The sequence below is a fragment of the Mercenaria mercenaria genome, chromosome 6, assembly GCF_021730395.1.
Source record: "Mercenaria mercenaria strain notata chromosome 6, MADL_Memer_1, whole genome shotgun sequence".
NCBI lineage: Eukaryota > Metazoa > Mollusca > Bivalvia > Venerida > Veneridae > Mercenaria > Mercenaria mercenaria.
This window is the reverse complement of record NC_069366.1, coordinates 74,420,541-74,444,474: the sequence shown is the minus strand read 5'-3', so window position 1 is coordinate 74,444,474 and position 23,934 is coordinate 74,420,541. Positions and strand designations below refer to the sequence as shown.

Sequence of the window (23,934 nt, the reverse complement as noted above, 5' to 3'; positions counted from 1 at the left end):
CATTCTGACCAATTTTCATGAAGATCTTGTAAAATATATGGCCTCTAGAGAGGTCACAAGGTTTTTCTATTTTTAGACCTCCTGACCTAGTTTTTGAAGGCACATGACCCAGTTTCGAACTTGACCTAGATATCATCAAGATGAACATTCTGACCAATTTTCATGAAGATTTTGTGAAATATATGGCCTCTAGAGAGGTCACAAGGTTTTTCTATTTTTAGACCTACTGACCTAGTTTTTGAAGCCACGTGACCCAGTTTCGAACTTGACCTAGATATCATCAAGGTGAACATTCTGACCAATTTTCATGAAGATCCATTGAAAATTATGGCCTCTAGAGAGGTCACAAGGTTTTCTATTTTTAGACCTACTGACCTAGTTTTGATGGCACGTGACCCAGTTTCGAACTTGACCTAGAATTTACCAAGATGAACATTCTGACCATTTTCATAAAGATCCATGAAAAATGTGACCTCTAGAGAGTCACAAGGAAAAGTTTACGCACGGACGCACGGACGGACACACGGACGACGGACACTGCGCGATCACAAAAGCTCACCTTGTCACTTTGTGACAGGTGAGCTAAAAATTCTGACCAATTTTCATGAAGATCCATTGAAAAATATGGCCTCTAGAGAGGTCACTAGGTTTTTCTATTATTTGACCTAATGACCTAGTTTTTGAAGGCACGTGACCCACTTTTAATCCTGACCTAGATATCATCAAGGTGAACATTCTCATCAATTTTCATGAAGATCTCGTGAAAAATATGGCCTCTAGAGAGGTCACAAGGTTTTTCTATTTTTCGACCTACTGACCTAGTTTTTGACCGAACATGACCCAGTTATGAATCCGACCTAGATATCATCAAGCTGAACATTCTCACCAATTTTCATGAAGATCCATTGAGAAATATGGCCTCTAGAGAGGTCACAAGGTTTTTCTATTATTTGACCTACTAACCTAGTTTTTGACCCCACGTGACCCAGTTTCGAACTTGACCTAGATATTATCAAGGTGAACATTCTGACCAATATTCATGAAGATCTCATGAAAAATATGGCCTCTAGAGAGGTCACAAGGTTTTTCTATTTTTAGATCTACTGACCTAGTTTTTAACCCCACGTGACCCAGTTTCGAACTTGACCTACATATCATCAAGGTAAATATTCTGACCAATTTTCATGAAGATCCATTGAAAATTATGGCCTCTAGAGAGGTCACAAGGTTTTTCTATTTTTAGACCTACTGACCTAGTTTTTGACCGCACGTGACCCAGTTTCGAATCTGACCTAGATATCATCAAGGTGAACATTCTGACCAAAATTCATTAAGATCTCATGAAAAATATGGCCTCTAGAGAGGTCACAAGGTTTTTCTACCTTTTAGACCTAATGACCTAGTTTCTGATGGCACGTGACCCAGTTTCGAACTTTACCTAGATATCATCAAGGTGAACATTCTGACCAATATTCATGAAGATCTCATGAAGAATATGGCCTCTAGAGAGGTCACAAGGTTTTTGTATTTTTAGACCTACTGACCTAGTTTTTGACCGCACGTGACCCAGTTTCGAACTTGACCTAGATATCATCAAGGTGAACATTCTGACCAATTTTCATGAAGATCTTGTGAAATATATGGCCTCTAGAGAGGTCATAATGTTTTTCTATTTTTAGACCTACTGACCTAGTTTTTGATGGCACGTGACCCAGTTTCGAACTTGACCTAGATATCATCAAGATGAACATTCTGACCAACTTTCATAAAGATCCCATGAAAAATGTGACCTCTAGAGATGTCACAAGGAAAAGTTTACGCATGGACGACGGACACCGCGCGACCACAAAAGCTCACCTTGTCACTTTGTGACAGGTGAGCTAAAAAAATATTGTAGGAAAACCAGAAAATTTAGTAATCTGTACAAAAATTGGCCAAGTTCAGCCAAGGACTGTGACTTTGACCTTTGAGCTAGTGAAATGGTTTTTGCATATGACACATCATCTATCCATGCTTATCATTTGTGTAATTTTATTTTGAAATTGGACCATGAATGTTAAAGTTATGGACCAGACACGAACACCAACCTTTCCCGAACACACAAACAAACACATGGACATGGTAACACTATATGCCCCCCACCCCTAACTTTATGGCGGGGGCATAATAAACCTAATAGAGTAGCACCCTGTTGCTTCTAACAGTAATAGTGTCTGATTTAGAGAAGTTGTATTGTATCTGACAGAGACAGTACAGTCTTACAGAAACAACTGTTGGCAACTTGCCAATAGGTCAAATAATTTCTCCCGACCCCCACGTGTGTGTGTATTCGGGCTTAGCATCTTTTTTTTACTATTATTCAGTCATATTAAAGACGTTGTCTACTTGTACCAGTGAGCCCAGAGCCCAACTTTAAAGTGCTGCCTAACTGGAATATCAAGGCATAGAAATGTGACACGATACTTCATCCAGTTTATATTTACACTACGCTGACCAATTTTAGTACTATCCTCTTAATGCTGAGCGCAAATCAAGGAAGCTGCTAGTACCATTTTTCAAGTCTGGTGGTATGACACATCAACAGTAATTAGGTCAAGTCCTTGTGACCATGACCTTTGAGCCACCAACCCTTAAAACAACAGGACTATCCTCAAGTGTTAAAAAGTCTGAAAGTTAAGGCTACTACAATTTCTGACTTTATGTACAAAACAGAAGTATTAACATACAGACAGACACACCAAGGTTTTTCTAAATACATGCAAATAAAAAATGAGCTGTCAGAGGACAGGTACATCGACTATTCAACAGCCTTGTCAAGTGAATGAATATAAAAGTCAAAAAAAGTGCATTATCTTTTAAAAATGCAAATCAGAGTTATGCAACTTGTATAATCTATGTCATATCATTACAGTGGACAAGTATGTGCAGTTCCATTCCATTCCCATATGTTGGTACTGAAATACCAGCATACAAACTAAAGCATAAAAGCATTACTCGAAATAGCATAACTTTGCAAAAATTCAAAGTTGAGTTATGGAGCCCATGTACTGCATGTCAATCATTAGAGTGAACAAGTGTTTGAAGTTTCAATTTATTCATGTTCATGGGCACTGAGATACCAGCTTACATAAAAAACTTAACCTACCTTAAACTGCTAAGTCGAAAAGGGCATTATTTTGTATAAAGGAAAATACAGCTGTGTAGCATGTGCAGTGTGTCAGTTTATCACAACAAATAAGTGTGTGAAGTTTCCATCCATTCCCACAAGTTGTTTCTGAGAAACCAGCTCAAAAATTTGACCGAAATGGGACGTGGACGCGGATGCCGACACATGAGCTAAGTCCAATACCCTACCTATTCCTTGAATAGTCAAGCTAAAAATGTCATAAGTTAAATTTGAATACCTGGACTGTTGGCATAATAAGCAATCTCCGGAACTTAATGTCATTCCTTTTCATAAACTCTGCTAGTTCAGACGATCTTTTTGTTACTGAAATAATTAGAAAACAATTATTGTCATATAAATTTCCATCATACGTGTCATAAATTTTTATTTTATGGAATTTACTTGTTTGAACAGTTTAATGAACACTTTTTATCAAAGAGGATGACAACATTGCTTATTTGTTCTGAAAATGTCAGCAAGAGCCCCAATGGGAGGCAACTGAGGCCTGAAGTTCTAGATAAGGGGTGGAGGAAATAAAAAATTTCTTCTTTCTTTTTTTGAGGGGGGGGGGGGGGGGGGACCAAGATGATGAAATGTGTAAGTAAATCGGGGGGGGGGGGGGGGGGGGGGGGGGGGGGCAGGGTAGTGCACACTTTGCACATTGTCTCATTAACACCTACCTATAATGCCCAGATTGAAGTCAATATCTTCAAGGGTTATTAATTTATAAAGTTATGCTCCAGACACAAAATATGGATAAATTTGACCTTGGAGCTCGACTTTTGAGTAGTGTGATGGAATTCTAGGGCACAAGACACTGAACATTTTTTTTCATGGGGGGTGGGGGGGGGGTGAAGGCAGTAATGTAGGTCATTGCACTCCAAAAATCACAATCCACCTTTATTTCCAAGTTAATAGTCAATAACTTGGATAGTTTTAAAGTTGTGCTTCAGACACAATTCCGTGTCATTACCACCTACCCACATGCCAAGTCTAAAAGTCAATACCATGACTGGTTTTTAAGTTATGTTCTGGACACAAAATATGATGGACAGATTTGATCTTTCTGTAACCTTGCCCAACAGACCTGTTTTATGCACTTTGCACATTGTCTCATTAACACCTACCTATAATGCCCAGATTGAAGTCAATATCTTCAAGGGTTATTAATTTATAAAGTTATGCTCCAGACACAAAATATGGATAAATTTGACCTTGGAGCTCGACTTTTGACCAAGCAACATGGTTCATTTGCTCTTCACACTGTGTCATCACCACTTACCTATAACCCAAGGTAAAAGTCAATACCTTGAATAGTTATTAAGTTATGCTCCAGGGTCAAATTTGACCTTTGAGCTTCATTTGTAACCTCGACTTTTGACACAATATTACAACCTTGTTCATTTGCTCTTCACATTGTGTCATCACCATCTACTTATATGATAGGTTTGAGGCCAATACCTTGAAAGGTTGAATTTTTCTTGTACAGCAATTATCATAGCACAGTTTGTACTCTTTACTTGCATGGTAACTACCACTGCAACCTATAACCAAATATTTTTTGTCTTGTTAAAAAAAGGTACAAGTTATATACTGAAATACAAATAAGTTTTGAGTAATCTTGCAGGTCGACTACAGAAGAGTATTGCCAGTAATTAACGAAGTTTTATCACACTAATTGTCACTAACACCTGTAATGGACTATTTTATTTCGCTTTTCTTACAGACTGACTGCATTATTTACATTAAATTTACCATATTTATTATACAATGTATATGGTATAAGACGTATGGCCATGGTTTTTTTAAAAATCAACCCTACCTATATAAACACACATGACAATATCACTGTCTGTCTGGCATGTACATCTGTTTCCAGTTTGATCTAGAAATCAGAGTAACAGAAAAACATAGAAATGGTTATTTCTGAAATCTATTATTCCGACCGAGTTGGGGATACCATAAAAGGAAATTCCATCCTCAGTTTGATATAAGCCCCAAATCTCTGTAGAACCTCAATTTTGGACAAAATCTAAACATTGGATATGAATTCCCTATCTACAACACATGAAGTAGTAAAATCACTTCACGTTGCAGAGTTAGATGTACTGAAAACATGAAGCAATACATACACTCCATCTGATTTCCAACAGTCTTAGCATCATTTATTTTCTGTTGTAATCTTGTTATTGTTGGCATGTGATTTCTGAGGTTGATTGTTGCTCTACGTTGATAAATCATCACAGGAAAGAGAACGGTTCTGATTGCCAGAGCACCTGAAAACAAAAACAATATCTCAATAAGTTCATGGAAAAACAAGTTGGTATAGTAGCTACAATATCAGGAGGCACTAATTTTTCTATAATTCATGTCAGTGAATATTCTGATGTTTAAAATCACACTTACTAATACAAGCTTGATTGTGAAAGAAGATGGCCAAGATAGCCTGAGTTACACAGCTTGCTTGAACAGTTTCATTAAACTGACATGCAAGGAAAATATCTGTAAAATTATTTTGAAATATGGGCAGTGATTGTATAAATATCCATAAAATACAGGCAGGTGTGTTTATGATGGTGGAGGTAGGAAGGATGGAGACTGATGATATAGGACACTGAAAGAGAGTATCAAAAATTGTCGGAAACATTTTCAGAGTGCGTCTAGTTATTGTAACCTTGTAGTAATTTTGTAGAGCAATAAAACATATTTGGGTCAGCAGCCTCAGAGAAGAGATTTTTTAAAGTTTACTATATAGCAATATAAAGAAAGGTAGCCACACCCTTAGACAGCCAAGTTTTTAACAAATAAGTATAGCTTGAAGCAATCTGACTAAAGTACATCTCCTATTACGCTAAGCTTAGGATCTGAGAACGAGCTATTGATAGCCTTGTTTGGACGACCCTTTCGCTAGCCAATCAGAGCTTAACTTACAACATTTTGCAAATCTCTATTTAGCCTTGATTTTTTATATTTACAAAACATATGTCGTAATGTGTCAGATAGCCGGTTAGCTCAGTCGGTAGGCCAGTTGCTCTGTATGCGAGGGGTACCGGGTTCAAGCCCTGGAATGACTGCACATTTTTCTTACTCTTTGACATTGGAACAAGTCGTCTGATTGGTTCAAATAAAAATAGATTTGCGAAAACAAAAATAGCAATATTGGAAATCCAAAATATACAGAAGACGTATGTGAATAGGTTGTTCTCAGATCTTCGTTTAGAAGATCAAGTACTTAAGTCAGATTGAGCTTGAAGGAATTTGGGTTGAGGGTCACCCTGGAAAGACTGCTGTCAAATAAATATGAAATTGAACAAGGAGTTTGCGGGAAGAAGATTTTCAAAGTTATTCTATAGCAAAATAGGAAAAACAAGCCCTACCCACTGCAGCAAAATTTTTCAACAAGAGGGCCATGATGGCCCAATATCGCTCACCTTAGTCTAGTTACTTGCTTGAGCAGTTAAAGGTTTCTACTAAATAAATATAGGAAATGTGTACTACGCTTTCTTTTTCTTGTTTTGGTGGGGGCTGGGGAGTGGAGATGGGGTAAGACATTGGGGAAATGATGTGATATGACAATATCAAACATGAAGATTTTTAAAGTTTCCACAGTCAACATAAATAATGGGTTAAGTGACCACATCCCAGGTGGCAATACTTTTTGATGAAACAAAATAATTTCTACAATCTTCGTAAATAGTCACCCAAGAAACATTTGTGTAATATTATTTTAAAATTGGGCCTGCTGGTTCTGAAAAGAATATTTTAAAGTTTCCAAAATATATATGCCAGGGAAAAAGTGATCACATCCCATGGAGGCTGTATTTTTGACGTAACAAAATAATTTGAAAAATCTTGGTAGTTGGTCACACAAGGACCATTTTTGTGAAATTATTTCAAAATCGGGCCAGTCCATTTCAAACAACTTTTTTTTTTTTTAAGTTTTCACTATATACATATTATAGGAAACTGACCATTCCTCTTGGTTACCATGCTTTTTTACAAATCTTGAACAATCTTGGTAGATGGCCACAAAAGGACCATTTGTGTTGAACTATTTAACAAGAGCACTGCAATGTGGAGCAATATACGCCCGGAGGTATGACATTTAACCCCTAAATGTGACCTTGACTTTATATCTTGGAATATACACGGCCTATGCGACAAATTACATGATACTGACTTTTTGAATTTTATAGGGAAATTTGACATTGTTTGCTTACAGGAAACTTGGCTAAGTGACACTGAGTGTTTAACAAATGTTTTACCTGAATATATGTGTTACAGTTGTTTAGCAAAGAAATCTGTATTAGGTGGTAGAAATATGGGTGGAATTTTAGTTTATATTAAGCGTAATATTGCAAAATTTGTTGTACGAGTTATAAATAATTGCAATTTTGGGATATTTTTAAAGCTAGACAAATCCTTATTTCATATGAATAAAGATGTCATATTTGCATGTTTATACTTTCCGCCACAAAATTCAAACTTCTATGAGAGTTCCGAATCTGGTATTAATTTATTGGAGGGTACTATCATTGAAAATATGCATTTGTTTGTTAACAGAGAAATTTTGATTTGCGGAGATCTAAATGCAAGAACAGGGAATGAGAATGACTATTTAAGTACTAATGACAATATTCCTGTATTACAACAATTTCTTGATATTATTGATGATAACATACCTACATTTAGAGCTAACAGAGACAGTAAACTAAATTCATATGGCAGAGACTTACTAGCTTTTTGCAAAAGTTATAGGTTGTTGATAGTAAATGGAAGACTTGGGACAGATAAGGATATTGGAGATTATACATATTTAGGATCAAATGGATGTAGTACAGTAGATTATTTCATAGGCACAAGCGGCATATTTGATGCAATATTAAATTTTAACATTGAAACTAGGACTGACAGTGATCATTTACCAATATGCCTTAGTATACAAAGTTTAGCTTCTAAAATGTGTCTAAATAAAGTCAAAACAGACGCAATCAAACAAACAAATTCAATATTAATAGTGAAAATGCTGCTGATTATAAATCAGTGTTAACAGAGGGTGTATTAAATGGTATATTTGATATTATTGATTCAAACATTGATGATATAGCAGTTAGTATAGATGATATAATTTCAAGTTTTGAAAATGTAATAATCAATTGTACAGAGAAGTTTAGAGAGCAGAAAAATGTTTACATCAATAAGGACAGACAGAAATGGTTTGATTCAAAATGTTCAAAGTTAAAAACCAGATGTAACAAGTTACTACGAAGCTTCAGAGTAAGTAAGAATGTACGTGAATTAAATGTTTACATTTCATGTAGAAATGAGTATAGAGCTGTCTGTAGAGAGAAAAAGAAAGCATATTTCAAACGTAGTTTACAAAGTCTGGACTCATCAGTGAATGATCCGAAATTATTTTGGAAAAAATTAAAACGTCTGACGAATAAAAATGTGGCTGAACCAAATATTTCCATAAATGAATGGTTCAATCATTTTAAAAATGTATTTAGTTCTGAAGATGGTGATTATGTACAAGAAGTGGAGTATGATACCAATATATATGATAGTGTCGAAGATATTCTATTTAACAGCGATATAACTGATGAAGAAATTAAAGATGCCATACATGATATAAATCCAAGGAAAGCCTCCTCTGGTAATTTGATAGCTGAACATTTTATATATGGAATTGATGTCATTTTGCCATATCTGAGGAAATTGTTCAATAGAATATTTAAATCAGAAGAATTCCCTAGTGCTTGGACACACTGTATTTTAATACCTGTACATAAAAAGGGTAGTTTAAATGAACCTGACAATTATAGGGGCATATCACTGGTCGATTTATTTAGTAAAATATATGTAAGTATTTTGAATAAACGTATAACCTTCTATGTAAATGCATATGATAAAATTACGGAGAGCCAGGCCGGTTTCCGCTCTGGTTATTCCACAGTTGATAATGGTTTTATTCTATATTCTATGATAAGCAAATACTTGTGTAAAAAAGGTAAAAGTCTTTATGTAGCCTTTATCGACTTTAAAAAGGCATTTGATTCTGTACACAGAACAAAACTTTACCAAGCCTTAAATCAAAGTGGTATAAAAGGTCATTTATTCAAATCTATACAAGCAGTATACAATACAGTTAAGGCTTGTGTAAGAAACGGATCTGTCTGTTCAAATATATTTGACTGCCCTATTGGACTAAGACAAGGATGTAAGCTGAGTCCAATCTTATTTTGTTTATTTATCAATGAATTAGCATCAGTAGTAGAAAATTGTGGGTCACATGGTGTTCAGTTGAGTCCAGATGTGGTTGAAGTATTTACATTAATGTTTGCAGATGATGTTGCCCTTGTTTCCGACACAGTGGTAGGATTACAGAAACAATTAAATGCTGTGCATCAATATTGTATAGATTGGCATCTGTCTGTTAATATTAGCAAGACAAAAGTAGTTGTATTTAAAAATGGTGGTCAGCTGTCAAAAAATGAAAAATGGTTTTATGACGGTACTCGTATTGAAACACAAAATTCTTTTATGTATGTAGGTTTACAATTAACATGCCGTATGTCATTGTTTAAAATGGCTGATTGTATGGCTTCCAAAGCTAAAAGGGTTATTGTTTCCCTCTTGCAGAGTTTGAATAATGTATTACCTATGTCACACAAAACATATTTTAAGATATTTGATACTAAAGTTGTACCTGTACTACTTTATGGGTCTGAGTTATGGGGAATCCATATGATGGAAAATACTGAAAGAGTACATATATATGCATGTAAACGGTTCTTAAATGCTTCCCTTAAAGCATGTAATGAAGCTATTATGGGAGACTGTGGTCGATATCCTATGTATATTGTAGCACAAAAAGATGTATTAAGTACTGGATCAAGATTTTAGAAATGCCTGACTGTCGATATGTGAAAAAATGCTATAACATGTTATTAAAATTAGATTCCCTTGGATACAGTAACTGGGCCAGTGTTATTAAACGTAATTTGTACAGTAATGGATTTGGATATATTTGGGAAAGTCAAAAAGTAAACAATCAAAATGTTTTCATATATACCTATTTGCAACGTCTAAAAGACCAGTATCTGCAAATGTGGAACACAAAATGTGCTGAGAATAGAAAATTAACATATTACCATGTATTTAAGACAAATTTTGATGTCGAAGCATATGTAGATGCTATAGATATAGTTAAGTTTAGATCAAGTATCGTCTCTCTAAGATCCTCATCTCACCAACTATTAATAGAAAAAGGAAGACATTTGGGTATACCTAAAAATGATAGATTATGTTTTTATTGTAAAAATTGTGTCGAAGACGAGTACCATTTTATACTTATTTGTCCAATATATAGAAATATACGACAAAAATATCTGCAAGAAAAATATTTTAGATATCCAAATGTTAATAAATTTTGTATTTTGATGTCAAGTACCAATGTTAATATTATAAGAAACTTGGCAATATACATATATTATGCATTTAAGTTAAGAGCGGAATATAGTGACAATAGGTAATATGAAATTTGTATAATATGTGACGAACTGAATAATTACTGTATTATTTGTGTATTATATTTAATAAAATGTCAGCTGGGTATCACACAAGTACAAACTGTATGCATGTATTGTATAAGCTTAGCTATGTAAATATTGTGTATATGGGCCGGAGGCCTTCATGCTTGTTGAAATAAACTGAAAGACTTCATACCTAGCCATCCAGAACATATGCTCTGCACATTGTCTCGATGTGGTGAATGAACATTTATGTCAAGTTTCTTCTAAATCCTTCAAGGGGTTCAAGAGTTACATAGCCATGACCTTTGACCCCTAAGTGCGACCTTGGCCTTGAAGCGAGACATCCAGAACATGCACTCTGCAAGTCATCTCGATCTAGTGAACATTTGTGCCAAGTGTCTTAACAATCCTTTAAGCAATTCACGAGTTAAAGTGTGGACACGAAACACACTCATATGGCTATTGACCCCTAGGTGTGACCTTAACCTTGAAGCGAGCCATCCAGAACATGCACTCTGCATGTCATCTTGATGTAGTGAACATTAAATTTTGTGTCAGGTTTCTTTGAAGTCCTTCAAGGGGGTCAAGAGTTACAGAGCTGACACGAAACAAACACATATGACCTTTGACCCTTTTAAGTGTGACCTTGACCTTGAAGCATGCCATCCACAACATGCGCTCTACAAGTTGTCCCAATGTGGTAAACATTTGTGTGAAGTTATAGGGTTTGTAACCACATATGCAGACAGACGGACACTAAGGGTATTAAAAAAACGTCCCTTTGGGCATATAAAAATCAGGCCAGCAGTTTTGAAGTTCCCACCATATTCAAATAGGGAAAAATGACCACGCTCTCTGGCTGCAATGTTTTTATGAGGAATTGAAATAATTTGACCAATCTTGGCGATGGATCATTTGTGTGAATTTATCTAAAAATCAGGCCAGTAGCTAATCATACAAGAAGACTTTTAAAAGTTTTTCCTTTTGGTTACTACAGCAATCACAGTTCTGAATGGAATTTAATTCTTTGAACAGTTTTTTAAACAAGACCATCCAAGGAACATCCCTGTGAAGTTTCATCAAAATTGGCAAGGTGATTTAGGAGGAGATGTTGTTTTATAGAAAATGTTGAAGGACGACCAACAATCACTGACCACAAGAGCTCATCCTTGAACCCTTCATGCTCAGGTTAGCTAATAAGAAGACACAGATTAAATATTTGCAGTTTTTAGACCTAAAACCTACTGGTTGAGTCATAAATGTATCTTTTATAAATATTCAAAATCCTCCACACTACCTGATTTACCAAGTGCAAAGGTCACCCACTGTGGTATGTCTGCTTACCAAGACCATTAGCTCCATATCATGATATACCTAGAGCAATGGCTCCCAACTGTGGTATGTCTGACTTACTAAGACCAATAGTTCCCTATCATGATACAAGTCTGACTTGCCAAGAGCAGTGGTTCCCTACCAAGGCATATCTGACTTACCACAAGCAACTGGTACCTGCCACTGTACATCTGACTTACCAAGAGCAATGGCTCCCCACCAAGGCATATCAAGAGAAACATGTATTAACTCCAATAACTGTTGAACACATCCAGAAGGGCTGTTTCCAGCAAGTCCTATACTTTGTAATGTTGGCTCGCCCAGTGCATTTAATTCTGGCAGCACAGTTTTCATATCATCCATTGGTGCTATAGGAATATCTGGTATATAACCTGGTGGCAAGTTGGCTGACTGAAAGAAAACGTGATATAAAATTTGAATTTTTACTTTCAGAAACAGTAGTCAAAAAGTGCAAAATACACTTGAAAACCCTTTTCTTGTAATGCATTTCCCATTGATTCTCAACTTACAATTACTAAATTTTTCCCAAATGTGTACAGAATCGTTAACAACACTGAATTAGGTAAGTAGCAAAAATGTTTTCCTTTGGACAATTCAAAATAATAAATATTATTATCAAGTCTTAAATTCTAGTGAAAAAAAGCATTTTAAACAAAGTCAGTTTTTACACTGGTGCAGGAAGGCCACTTCCTTTAAATTAGGTATTTGGTATTTAATTTAGTTTATGTTCAAACTTAACAATTAAATTGCATGAACATTCTTTGTTAAAAAGTTTATGGTGGAAGATGCATTAATCCCCATACAAAGATGTAAAAATTAAATACTACGAACTGTGATTCTTCTGCCTGACCCCTTTTAAAACCAAGTACCTAAGATTTGAATAGATCTATAATAGAGCTACGAATTCAGCTATCCCTATCTTGCTCCAGTCAAATGGCAGCATGTCCATACAGGCAATCAGCTGTTTAGATGGAACAGACGCTACATTTTGTTTGACTATGATTTGAGCAGAGTTTCTTCATAAAAGCACTCATAAAGTGTTTAACAAGAGCACCACCTACGGGTGCCATCACCCGTCTGCAAGTGCTTGTAAGAAAAGAGTTATAGTTCAGATTTTCTAAGTACGAAAAGGGCCATAATTCTGACAACAAAATGCAGGTTAGAGTTATGGTTCTTGGCCCACTAAGTCAACTTATGATGATAAACAAGTGCACAAAGTTTCTGAAGCTCTTATGGTTTTTGAGAAAAGGTGAACCTAAACAAAGATTTTAACCAACGCCAAGGCTGACGACAACGATCAAGTGACAACAATACCTCATAATTTTTTTCAAAAATTAGACGAGCTAAAAATGCAGAAATTTAAAAACTATAAAACATCTTGTGACACAATTAGAAATCAATGCAAAATAGAAAGAGTTTCATTGTTCTTTATACCATACACCTAAAATACCTACCTAAATAATAGCTATTTAATTAAGCTTTTTGACATTTCACACATACTAAACTCTAAAGATGGTCAAAAACATCTACACAAAATCATGACATTAGAGATTATTTAAGGAACAAAAAACAACAATTAATATTTCAGTATTCTTTATACCATACTCTTAAAAACCTATAATGATCGCTATTTAATTAAGCCTTTTAACATTTCACACATATTAAAATCTGTTTCAAAGATGGTCAATCGCATTCAGGCAAAATTTCACGACATTTTCCAGTTTCTTTAAGGAAAACAAGAGCTGTCTCCATAGGATGACACATGCCCCCGATGGCACTTTGAATGAATAGTTATGGCCGATGTTAGAGTTTAGGACCTTTGACCTACGGACCTGAGTCTTGCGCGCGACACGTCGTCTTACTGTGGTACACATTCATGCCCAATAATTTTAAAATCCATGCATGAATGACAAAGATATGGACCGGACACGCCCATCAATGCACTATCATGAAATATGACCTTTAACGTCATAGTGTGACCTTGACCTTTGAGCTACGGACCTGGGTCTTGCGCACGACACGTCGTCTTACTGTGGTACACATTCATGCCAAGTTATTTGAAAATCCATCCATGGATGACAAAGATATGGACCGGACACGAAAATTGCGGACAGACTGACAGACGGTTCAAAAACTATATGCCTCCCTTCGGGGGCATAAAAAATCGATTACTTCTTGCATGCCAGACAGGATTTTCCTGTTTTTCCCTTGATGGAAAAACTTGTGGATGGAAATATCTGGCTCTCGGGTAATTTTTTGCAGTTACTTGGCAGAGCCTCATTAATATCTGAACTGAGTTACCCTCGCACAATCAACCAGTGCAAAATTTTTATGATATAATATATTATATACACAGAGTGAGATCTCTGTTAGACATATATATGTTTAATTACCTTTTAAGAAATTTTGTAATTACCAACCTATAAGATTTAAAGTATTTTAAAAATGGAATATTTCTTTTATTTTCAAAATAATTTTTACTTTTACATTTGCATCTGATATAGGGACATTACAACAGTTTGTACCAAAAGTTCAAAATAAGCATGTAGCTTCCAAATTCATCTATATCCAACCAAGACAGGCAAAGGGAGGTAATAATTATTATACAAACTTGCTTTTCTAATGGATTTCTGCTAAATATGTAAATGTCTATACAAGTCTTTGACAGTTACAATACAATAGATCTTATTTATATCATTATTTAGGCAACGGCTGAACAAGAGTTCATTAACTATTATACTTGTGCTTAAATAACTCTTTCATTGTTGGGCACACAGGTTAGGAAAATCAAATTTGAAAGATACTGACAGTGCAAATCAACCATGAATAAGCACTAAGTGAACACAAATATCTGTAAATGACCAGCTGCTAAAATTTAGCAATAAGTCATTACTTCACCAAATTCTGATTAACCACCTTTAAAGAGTTTTGTTTTTTCACCATGTACATCTGGATTCACATCCCTTTAAAATCTCACAAAATCTACTTCCTTCACAACATGTTTGTGTCCATGTCTATTATTTAGCGGACACATGCTGCCCATTTGCAGTTTTAATTGAATTATATTTTATCCATGCCCCTTTCAGATTTTTTCACTTGTATAAATGTCTAGTTAATACTTACGCCTGTACTTGCATGCCTAGCTGCTAACAGTCTATATAAGCATTGTTTGTGTCTATGCATCTGATGCTGATCACATCTTGTACTGTTCGACAATAGCCCAGAAAGATAGCGTTTTGGTAATACCTTAAATATAAAAAAAAATCTATATATTTTCCGAACAAACAATAGCATCTTCTCAACATCTTTTCGTAAAACATATCAGAGTCTGTTTTGACTGATTCTTAAGACAGTTTGAACACACTTGGAGTTTGGGCAGATCAGATCAACATTCTGGCATCTAAAAACAAGAGCTTTGCAAAGTGAGGCAATATACATCTGAGTGAAGAGTTCTAGATCAGGGGAAACACTTAAAGAAATTTTTTTGAGACAGAGGTTGGCAGCAGGGTAAACTTCCCTTGTACGGGAAATCAATTCATGGCTTTCCCTACTTCCAGAAAGAGAAACTTGTTTCAAAATAACTGAAACTGATTAATTTGATTAAAACACATATTTCTATATAATGACATATTCAGTGGTATTGTACATTCATATAATATAGTAACCTGTTTCCCGTTTGGGAAGCAAAATCATTTTTTATTACTTCCTTTCTTCAAAAGGCCCATTGCAGAAGACTATACATGGTGTCATTAAATTATTCAAAATATGCAAAGTTACACTTTAATTTTCTACTTTCAAATTCATTTATATCTGAAGATTTTTAATATTAGTAATATGTTTTAATAAACACAATGTTCATTCAACTTTTATATTTCTGAATTTCAAAATTTCACAAAGAGTAAACAAATACAGAATATATATATAGATATATTTACATTGATTGCATTTAAAATACTGATTCAACAAATTATTCTCATATTATGCAGCTGAAAGAATGATTTAGTCCACTATGTTTTACTGGCTTTTTCCAACCAGTGACTGGGAAACCCATGAGACATGAGCCATAGTCACATAAAAATGAAAAATGTCTCATAAGTTTTAAGTGCTGATGAGCCCTGTGTCACATTGCTAAATTGTATTGAATTCAAAAGGATGAAACTTTTTAATAGTGCAAATCTTACGCAAAGGAATGTATTCAGTGTGCAGATTCAAAGTGCTTCCAGTGTTTAAAAACATGTTTTAACATCGTATTTTATTCTAGACTTTCATTTTTTGCCAGTTTTCAATAATTTTCTTTATAATTGATAAGTTGTGAAGCTGTTACAGTTTTAGTTACTATATTTGTTTTTTACTGAGAGCTTCTTTAATCTGAAATATGTACATACTACAATGCCAGTTCCTAGTTTACAAGTCGCAATTGTCCCATAGAAATTTCTGAATGTCACATAAAATTTTTAAATGTCACATAATTTATTGTGTATGACGAGCCATTGTCCCATGGACAAAATTTCTTTCCCAGTCACTGCCAACCAGAATCAATGACATCTGTTACGATCTCCGATACAATTCCATGTCTGATTTCTTCATTAGTTTTTTTTTGTTCTTGTCACAAAATTAATCATAAAAGGAAATGCGCTGTCAGTTTTTATTTTTGCTCATCATCGCTTTCTTACTGCCGACGCCATATTAATTTTGCAATTTCTTAGAAGGGGAGATCATTCTAGCGTACTAATAACGGCACGGTTTGGATATTATCGCTGACTTGCATTAGCGGTGTAATCATAATTCAACGCCCTGACAAAATATATCAGTGTAAACATAACGATCGGAAGATGGTTCCTTGGCATTTTCTGTGATTTTAAGGGTTTTTGAAACTATAGAAATTAAAAATCAAATCGTTTTTTAACGACAGCTTTTGGAACTTAAAGGGAATTCCTATAGTTTTTTATGCGCATCTTTCTGCGCAGCCGACACTTTCTATGGAAAACTGAACTGAAGTCAACATTTGTTGAAACATGTTACAGACAATCTTAAATATGAGGAATTTTGAATGAAATAACATTTTTGATAAGTTATATCAGTAATCAAATGTTGATACTGGTTTATGTTGTATTGACAAGTATCATGCCTCACAGGTATCTTGCTATTTTTGTGGTTGTGTTTTCACATCGCATTTTAGTACAAAGACAGTGTTGTTCATATAATGTAAGATAATTTACTTAGCACTGATAAGACAATATCACCTTTCAGATTATTTAGTATTCAATTATAGAAAGAATTAAGAATTTTTAAAACTTTTCTTTAACTTTTAGCAGACATACATGTAATCAATTTGGCCAGGTTCGTGCCATTTCCGTCCGAACAGGTGTTGTATTCTAGCGGTCTTAACATAAAATTTAGCCTGGTGACCCATACATTTTTAGCCATTTTTATGCTCACAATGCAATTATCTATATACAAGAAGAAAAAGAAAAAATTCTATGAAAGAGTTTTTTCAAAATTTAAAAAAAATATTCTTCACTATGGGTATTTTTCACTGAAAAAAGTTTACAAAAGTAAATATGAAACAATATTTTTTTTCATTTGTATCCATTCTTGTAAGGATAGAGTATTACAAATATGACTATGATATCAAATAAGTATATAGTAAAATCTGTAAAAAGAAAAAACCGTATTGTGCTGCCTGGATGTATATTTTGGTTGGTATTTATAAAAAGCAGAAAATTATGAAAATGTTGAAAAATCGCTGGCAGTTTCAGCAACAGTGGGTGTGTTCAAAACAATTTTTCACAAAAACAAGCCTGGTGACCTATTGTTTTTATTTGTTCATTGTTTTCAGCACAAATTTTCCTATCATATAATGTGAATTTAAAAAAATTCTATGAAAGGAAAAAAACTATAGGAATTCTCTTTAATTCGTTATTGATGAAAATAATTTCGTTATAATGATAAAACGATGCTTATCTGGAGCCCTGGATATGGTAACAGTAAGAAGAACTATTCCCAAAAAGACGGACCTCTTTTTCCTTTTTTTTTCTGCCGCTAGTGTCAGTGCCTTTTGAATGCTTTTCATGGCTGTGCCTCAGCGAAATATTTCAACTTATTCATTCTCGGCATGCAAAATTTGTTGTCATCTCTTGGGTACCCCAGTTAACTCCCTTGCATCTGAGGTAGATTTTACAAATGTGTAAAATGCATGAAAATGGTGTAAATGTAAACAAGATCTACGGACGAAGGAACTTAGCGAAATGTGCAGGTTTGCAATGATTGCTTTTGGTAAATTAATTCCTCAGAATTTTTGTAGTCCGGCGGGCTACGGTCTGCCAATTTTCTGTCGTCCGAGCCAGTTTTTCGTAGCCATTGGCAATCGGGCTAAAGTTAATGTCGCACACTGGGTTTGATTTTAGAGAGTCATTACTTCTTTAAATTTTGGAAGTCACAGGTCAAATTTTTAAATAAGAGGAAGTCACAGTCACAACTGTATGCTCTGGTGTACACGTGTAGTCAAATAACATTTTTATGTCCGCTTAATGTTGGGTTGTAACAACTGACTGAAATATATCAAAGTAAAATAACTCATTAACTGACACTAGCCGAAAAATTGTTTGTCCGGCTATTGTAGACGTTGGGTTGTTTAAGAGCGGTTATTGCAAAACAAAATGATCACAATTTCTGCTTACAATCTAAAACTGATAACTTTGACGATAAACATACATAATTCAGTTGTATTTGTCCACATTTTGGCTTCTTAGATGTCCATTTAGTTAATGAACTTGAGATGAATGTCATGTTCCGCAAGCAGGCCGCCATGTTTATAATATTGACACAACGTGTAAATTACTTACCTCGCATGGCTACGGTATCCTGTTAGGGCCATCGACGCATTTTTAATAGCCGTATTCAAGACGGCTGGTTAAATATTGCCAGTCACAGCGGTATTGCTTTTTGTATTGTTTAAATGTTATAGCAGCAACAACAGTAGTTTAGGATTATACTAGATATAATATGATATCAGTTACGAAAAAACATTCAGATTTAATTACAGTAGGCCCTATAAAATAATACTTTTTTTCTCATTTTGCGTGTGTCTGGTAATGGACTCGACTCCTTCTTACTGCTGTGATCAATAACGTTCAGGTGGGCATTGCATTCTACATATATGGCCCAAAAACACAACACTTTCCACACCCTTCGTTTTTTGTATCCTGGTTACATAGGATACATAGGGATGCACTGTATGTGCAGATTTTTTGTTGTTACCATTATAACATTATATTATTATTCTATCAATTTATTATTTTTATTATGGGTTACATTTAACACACTATATGGAAAGTTTTGTGTTTTTAGGACATATCTAGCGTGATCATTATACTACGAATTCAGCTTCAGCAGTTAAGTCATTATGTGCAGATAGAGAACAAACGCGACGGTGGAGGCTTCGTCGCAGAAACGGTGGATAAATATGGCCTGGTGAATGCATTTCTGCTGTCATCGGTTTTATTTTTTTATGTTTAGCTGGAAAAGAACAAGTGATAAGAAACCCACATATCTACTCTAATCCAGCAAAAAAAACAACAACAACACTTGTTCAATGCGGTTCTTTGCCATTAATGTAAACGCTTCTATACAGTTTGATGACGGACTACTGTTATGGTGAAATTTCGATTAGATTAAGGGATGGTAGAACTTTGTCGGAACGACCCTTGATTTAAGTTTTCATCGTAGTGTAAGTACGACACTATCAAACTGAGCAATGCTCCTCGTAATCGGCGAATTGTCACTGTAGGAATATAAAATAATCGACCAAAAAGCATTCCAACGCACAGACGGTGAATACAACTTCAAAGCATTACGACGTGTCCAATTCCTCGGTCGTATCCAAGTCAATCCTAGGAAAAGTGCAGGATAGTGAAGTTAAAATTAAAGGAATCGGACACTGCAGTCGTATCCACGGCCGTCTGCGTTGGAATCATTTTTGGTCCATAAATACAATTAACCGAGTACGAATAAGTAATAGAAAGAGCATTGAAATTCGAGGGTAAACGATTTGTACGAGGGGGCATAGCCCCCGAGTAACTAGAGCTATCACTAAAGGTGATGAATGTACCCCCCGCATGCACTGACACAGTACATTGCAATTTGACGCACACAAGATTGCATAATTATGCGGACTGTATGTATATAGACTGTATGTATACAGTTTAGTAACAAAAAACAAAGTCCCATAACTATGCAGAATATTTATCTAAAAGAACGTAACATGCACCATGCACAACTAGGGTTGGTACTGATCACTTGTGTGAAGTTTCATTAAATTGTGTGCAAGGGTTCGGAAGATTAAGCGCGCACAAGACTGCATAATATATGCAGACTGTATGTACATAGTATGTAAACAAGAAACAAAGTCCCATAACTCTGCAATTTTTGTCGTTGAAAGAACCTAACATGCCCCATGCACAACTACTGTTGTTACTGATCACTTGTGTGAAGTTTCATTAAATTGTGTCAAGGGGATGAGGAGAGATGGTGCGCACAAGATTGTGTCTATGTATATAGTTTAGTGACAAAAACAAAGTCCCATAACTCTGCAAAAAAATTTTCTGAAAGAACCTAACATGCCCCATGCACAACTACTATTGTTACTGATCACTTGTGTGAAGTTTCATTAAATTGTGTCAATGGGATGAGGAGAGATGGTGCGCACAAGATTGTGTCTATGTATATAGTATAGTAACAAAAAACAAAGTCCCATAACTCTGCAATTTTTTTTCTGAAAGAACCTAACATGCCCCATGCACAACTACTGTTGTTACTGATCACTTGTGTGAAGTTTCATTAAATTGTGTCAAGTGGATGAGGAGAGATGGTGCGCACAAGATTGTGTCTATGTATATAGTATAGTAACAAAAAACAAAGTCCCATAACTCTGCAAGTTTTTTTTCTGAAAGAACCTAACATGCCCCATGCACAACTACTGTTGTTACTGATCACTTGTGTGAAGTTTCATTAAATTGTGTCAAGGGGATGAGGAGAGATGGTGCGCACAAGATTGTGTCGACGGACAGACAGACAACCTGAAACCAGTATACCCCCCCCCCCCCCCCCTTACAACTTTGTTGTCGGGGGGTACAAAAATCGTTTACCCGAGAGTTTTAATGTTCTTTCTGTTTTGTATCATAGCCATCCATATATGGTAGTTGTAGGCGTTCCACATTGCCATATACAGCAGTTCAAGTGAGAACTTAAAATCCTTGCTTTACAAATGTGTAAAGCCCAGGTAAAATAAACCAATGCCAGAGCAGAAAATCAATAAAATACACTTCGCTGTCTACTGTTCCAGACATGCTGGCATACTTTCCTATCCAACAGTGCGGTAACTAGCGTGCGGGTATTGAATACCTGCACACTTTCAGCTACCGCACCCTGTACTCAGTGTATACGATTTACATGCACCAAATTTGTTAAGAAAAAACACCCAGCTATGATACAAATTGTTGTTTGATAGCGTCATACTTATACTATGATGCAAACTAAATCATGGGGCGTTAAAAAAACAATAGAAATTTTACGGAAACGGTAGTCCCTCGTCAAACTTAATCACTTCAGCCGCGGTTCAGGGAGGGCTTGAGAATGATGTAGTGAAACAAGTCGATATACGAGTGGAACTCAGAAATTTTTTAGACTGTCCATGTAAAATATAGAAAGTATACAAAGTGTACATAACATGAAAATGAAACGTATACTTATTTTCAGTATGGCCTTACAACAATACACATGTATACAAACATTTACTATTTAACAAATCAATACACATGTATACAAACATTTACTATTTAACAAATCAATACACATGTATACAAACATTTACAATTTAACAAAACAATACACATGTATACAAACATTTACAATTTAACAAATCAATACACATGTATACAAACATTTACAATTTAACAAAACAATACACATGTATACAAACATTTACAATTTAACAAAACAATACACATGTATACAAACATTTACTATTTAACAAATCAATACACATGTATACAAACATTTACAATTTAACAAATCAATACACATGTATACAAACATTTACTATTTAACAAATCAATACACATGTATACAAACATTTACAATTTAACAAATCAATACACATATATACAAACATTTACAATTTAACAAATCAGATAAATAGATAAATATTTAATATTTTTTTGTACGGTAACATTTTCTAGCTCTGTGTCATTTATCTTGAATTGAAGAGTATTACATTTCTTTACCTTCATTGAAGAATGGATTATCACACTTTTCGTTTTTTTTTTTGTTTTGGATGTAAGGACATGTTGTTTAGAATACACCATTCATTGGCGTAGTCATGGTTTTATACTACTTTGCGCTACCAAGGGCACAGGCACCAGTATCGGACCTGGAACAAAAATATGTTTGTTTTCATCCTAAATGAGTTCAAAATGAAAAATATGTAGTGAAATATGAGCCCCCTTCAAAATATACATATGTCTACAGTAGACATATGTATATTTTGAAGGGGGCTCATATTTCACTAGACATATGTATATTTTGAAGGGGGCTCATATTTCACTACATATTTTTCATTTTGAACTCAGTAGACATATGTATATTTTGAAGGGGGCTCATATTTCACTAGACATATGTATATTTTGAAGGGGGCTCATATTTCACTACATATTTTTCATTTTGAACTCATTTAGGATGAAAACAAACATATTTTTGTCCCAGGTCCGAAACTGATGCCTGTGACCAAGGGCGCCTCTGAAATTGTAGTGACGTCGGCCAGCTTTTTATTTCAGCAAAGGAAGGAGAAAAAAATCACATCCACAGGGATTAAGGTCGGGCGAAAATGGACGATGCGACAATTACTGGTCCTGTTAATATACTGTATACTGCTTTACATGGCTCTTGTGTGCAGATGCATTGGAATGAATGAGGCAGATGTCCTGAAAACGTTTGTGAGCGGCGTTTAACGTAATGTTTTCTAACAGATTTTAGAACATTGGGCCTGTAAAGCTTTTCAGTAATAGACGAATTTACAACGCCATTGGTTGCCCTGATGTTTTACCAGATGATTTGATTTTAATGCGTGCGCAAAAAGACAGCTGAACAATTAGGAAACCTACATTATAATCATCATTATAAATTACGAATTGTTTTGGCACAATAAGATTTTTATCACACAATATATTGTACAGAATGCAATGATTTAAAAATAGATATGTTTTTAATCATAACTTACCAGAGAAGACGGCTTTATTCTTATTTTCATCAGAAAAGAACAAGTATTCGCAAGTCTAGGTCCACTCACAAAATAAATAACAACTTGTTCCTTACATGTGAAAAAAGTCATATTTTCTTTCATTTTATCTGTCAAAGAAGTTTTTTCTTCAAATAGCTGTTGCATATATTTTTCTCCGACTTGAATGACGTCCATTATAAATTCTTAGGGGACGCTTTTTGTCACTAAAGTTGCTGTTTTATTTAAGAAATAATATATCTCATCCAGTGATTTGTCGTTGAATAAATCATTGTTTGGAGTTCAGATGCGAAGGAAGTACAATTATCACGATGAAGCATATATCAAGATGCTGCCATGCTAATTATTTCATTGTTTTTGGTAAGGGACTTTGCTACGGTTGCTACGGGTAAATTTGATGGTGTCAGAAATCTGGGGAAGTGTGTGTTGACCAGACTATTCATAAGCTTATATAAAGCGATAATAATTATTCGTTTTCTATCCCTCTGCAACATCTTTTTTTAATGCTGTAAATACACTGATTGCTGTCCTATATAACGTTATTTTGTGTCACGATAAGAATCTAAATCCTCAATGTTCACTCAGCG

General features: G+C 34.9%; 1 protein-coding gene across 2 annotated transcripts in view; it reads right to left on the bottom strand.

The window, feature by feature from the left end:
- Positions 1–23,934, bottom strand: part of LOC123548521 (mitochondrial inner membrane protein OXA1L-like) — a 35,006-nt gene that overhangs the window by 10,956 nt on the left and 116 nt on the right. Inside the window, exons 1-5 of one of the 2 annotated variants that reach the window (XM_045335828.2) lie at positions 18,769–18,878; positions 15,178–15,300; positions 12,234–12,444; positions 5,299–5,442; positions 3,405–3,490 (exon numbers count right to left, since the gene is read on the bottom strand). In XM_045335828.2, the coding sequence (XP_045191763.1) occupies positions 3,405–3,490; positions 5,299–5,442; positions 12,234–12,444; positions 15,178–15,300; positions 18,769–18,864 (660 nt within the window). In that variant the 5' untranslated portion in view covers positions 18,865–18,878. Of the gene's footprint in view, positions 1–3,404; positions 3,491–5,298; positions 5,443–12,233; positions 12,445–15,177; positions 15,301–18,768; positions 18,879–23,934 lie in introns of those variants that run through there. The other variant, XM_053546336.1, reaches the window with a different exon arrangement.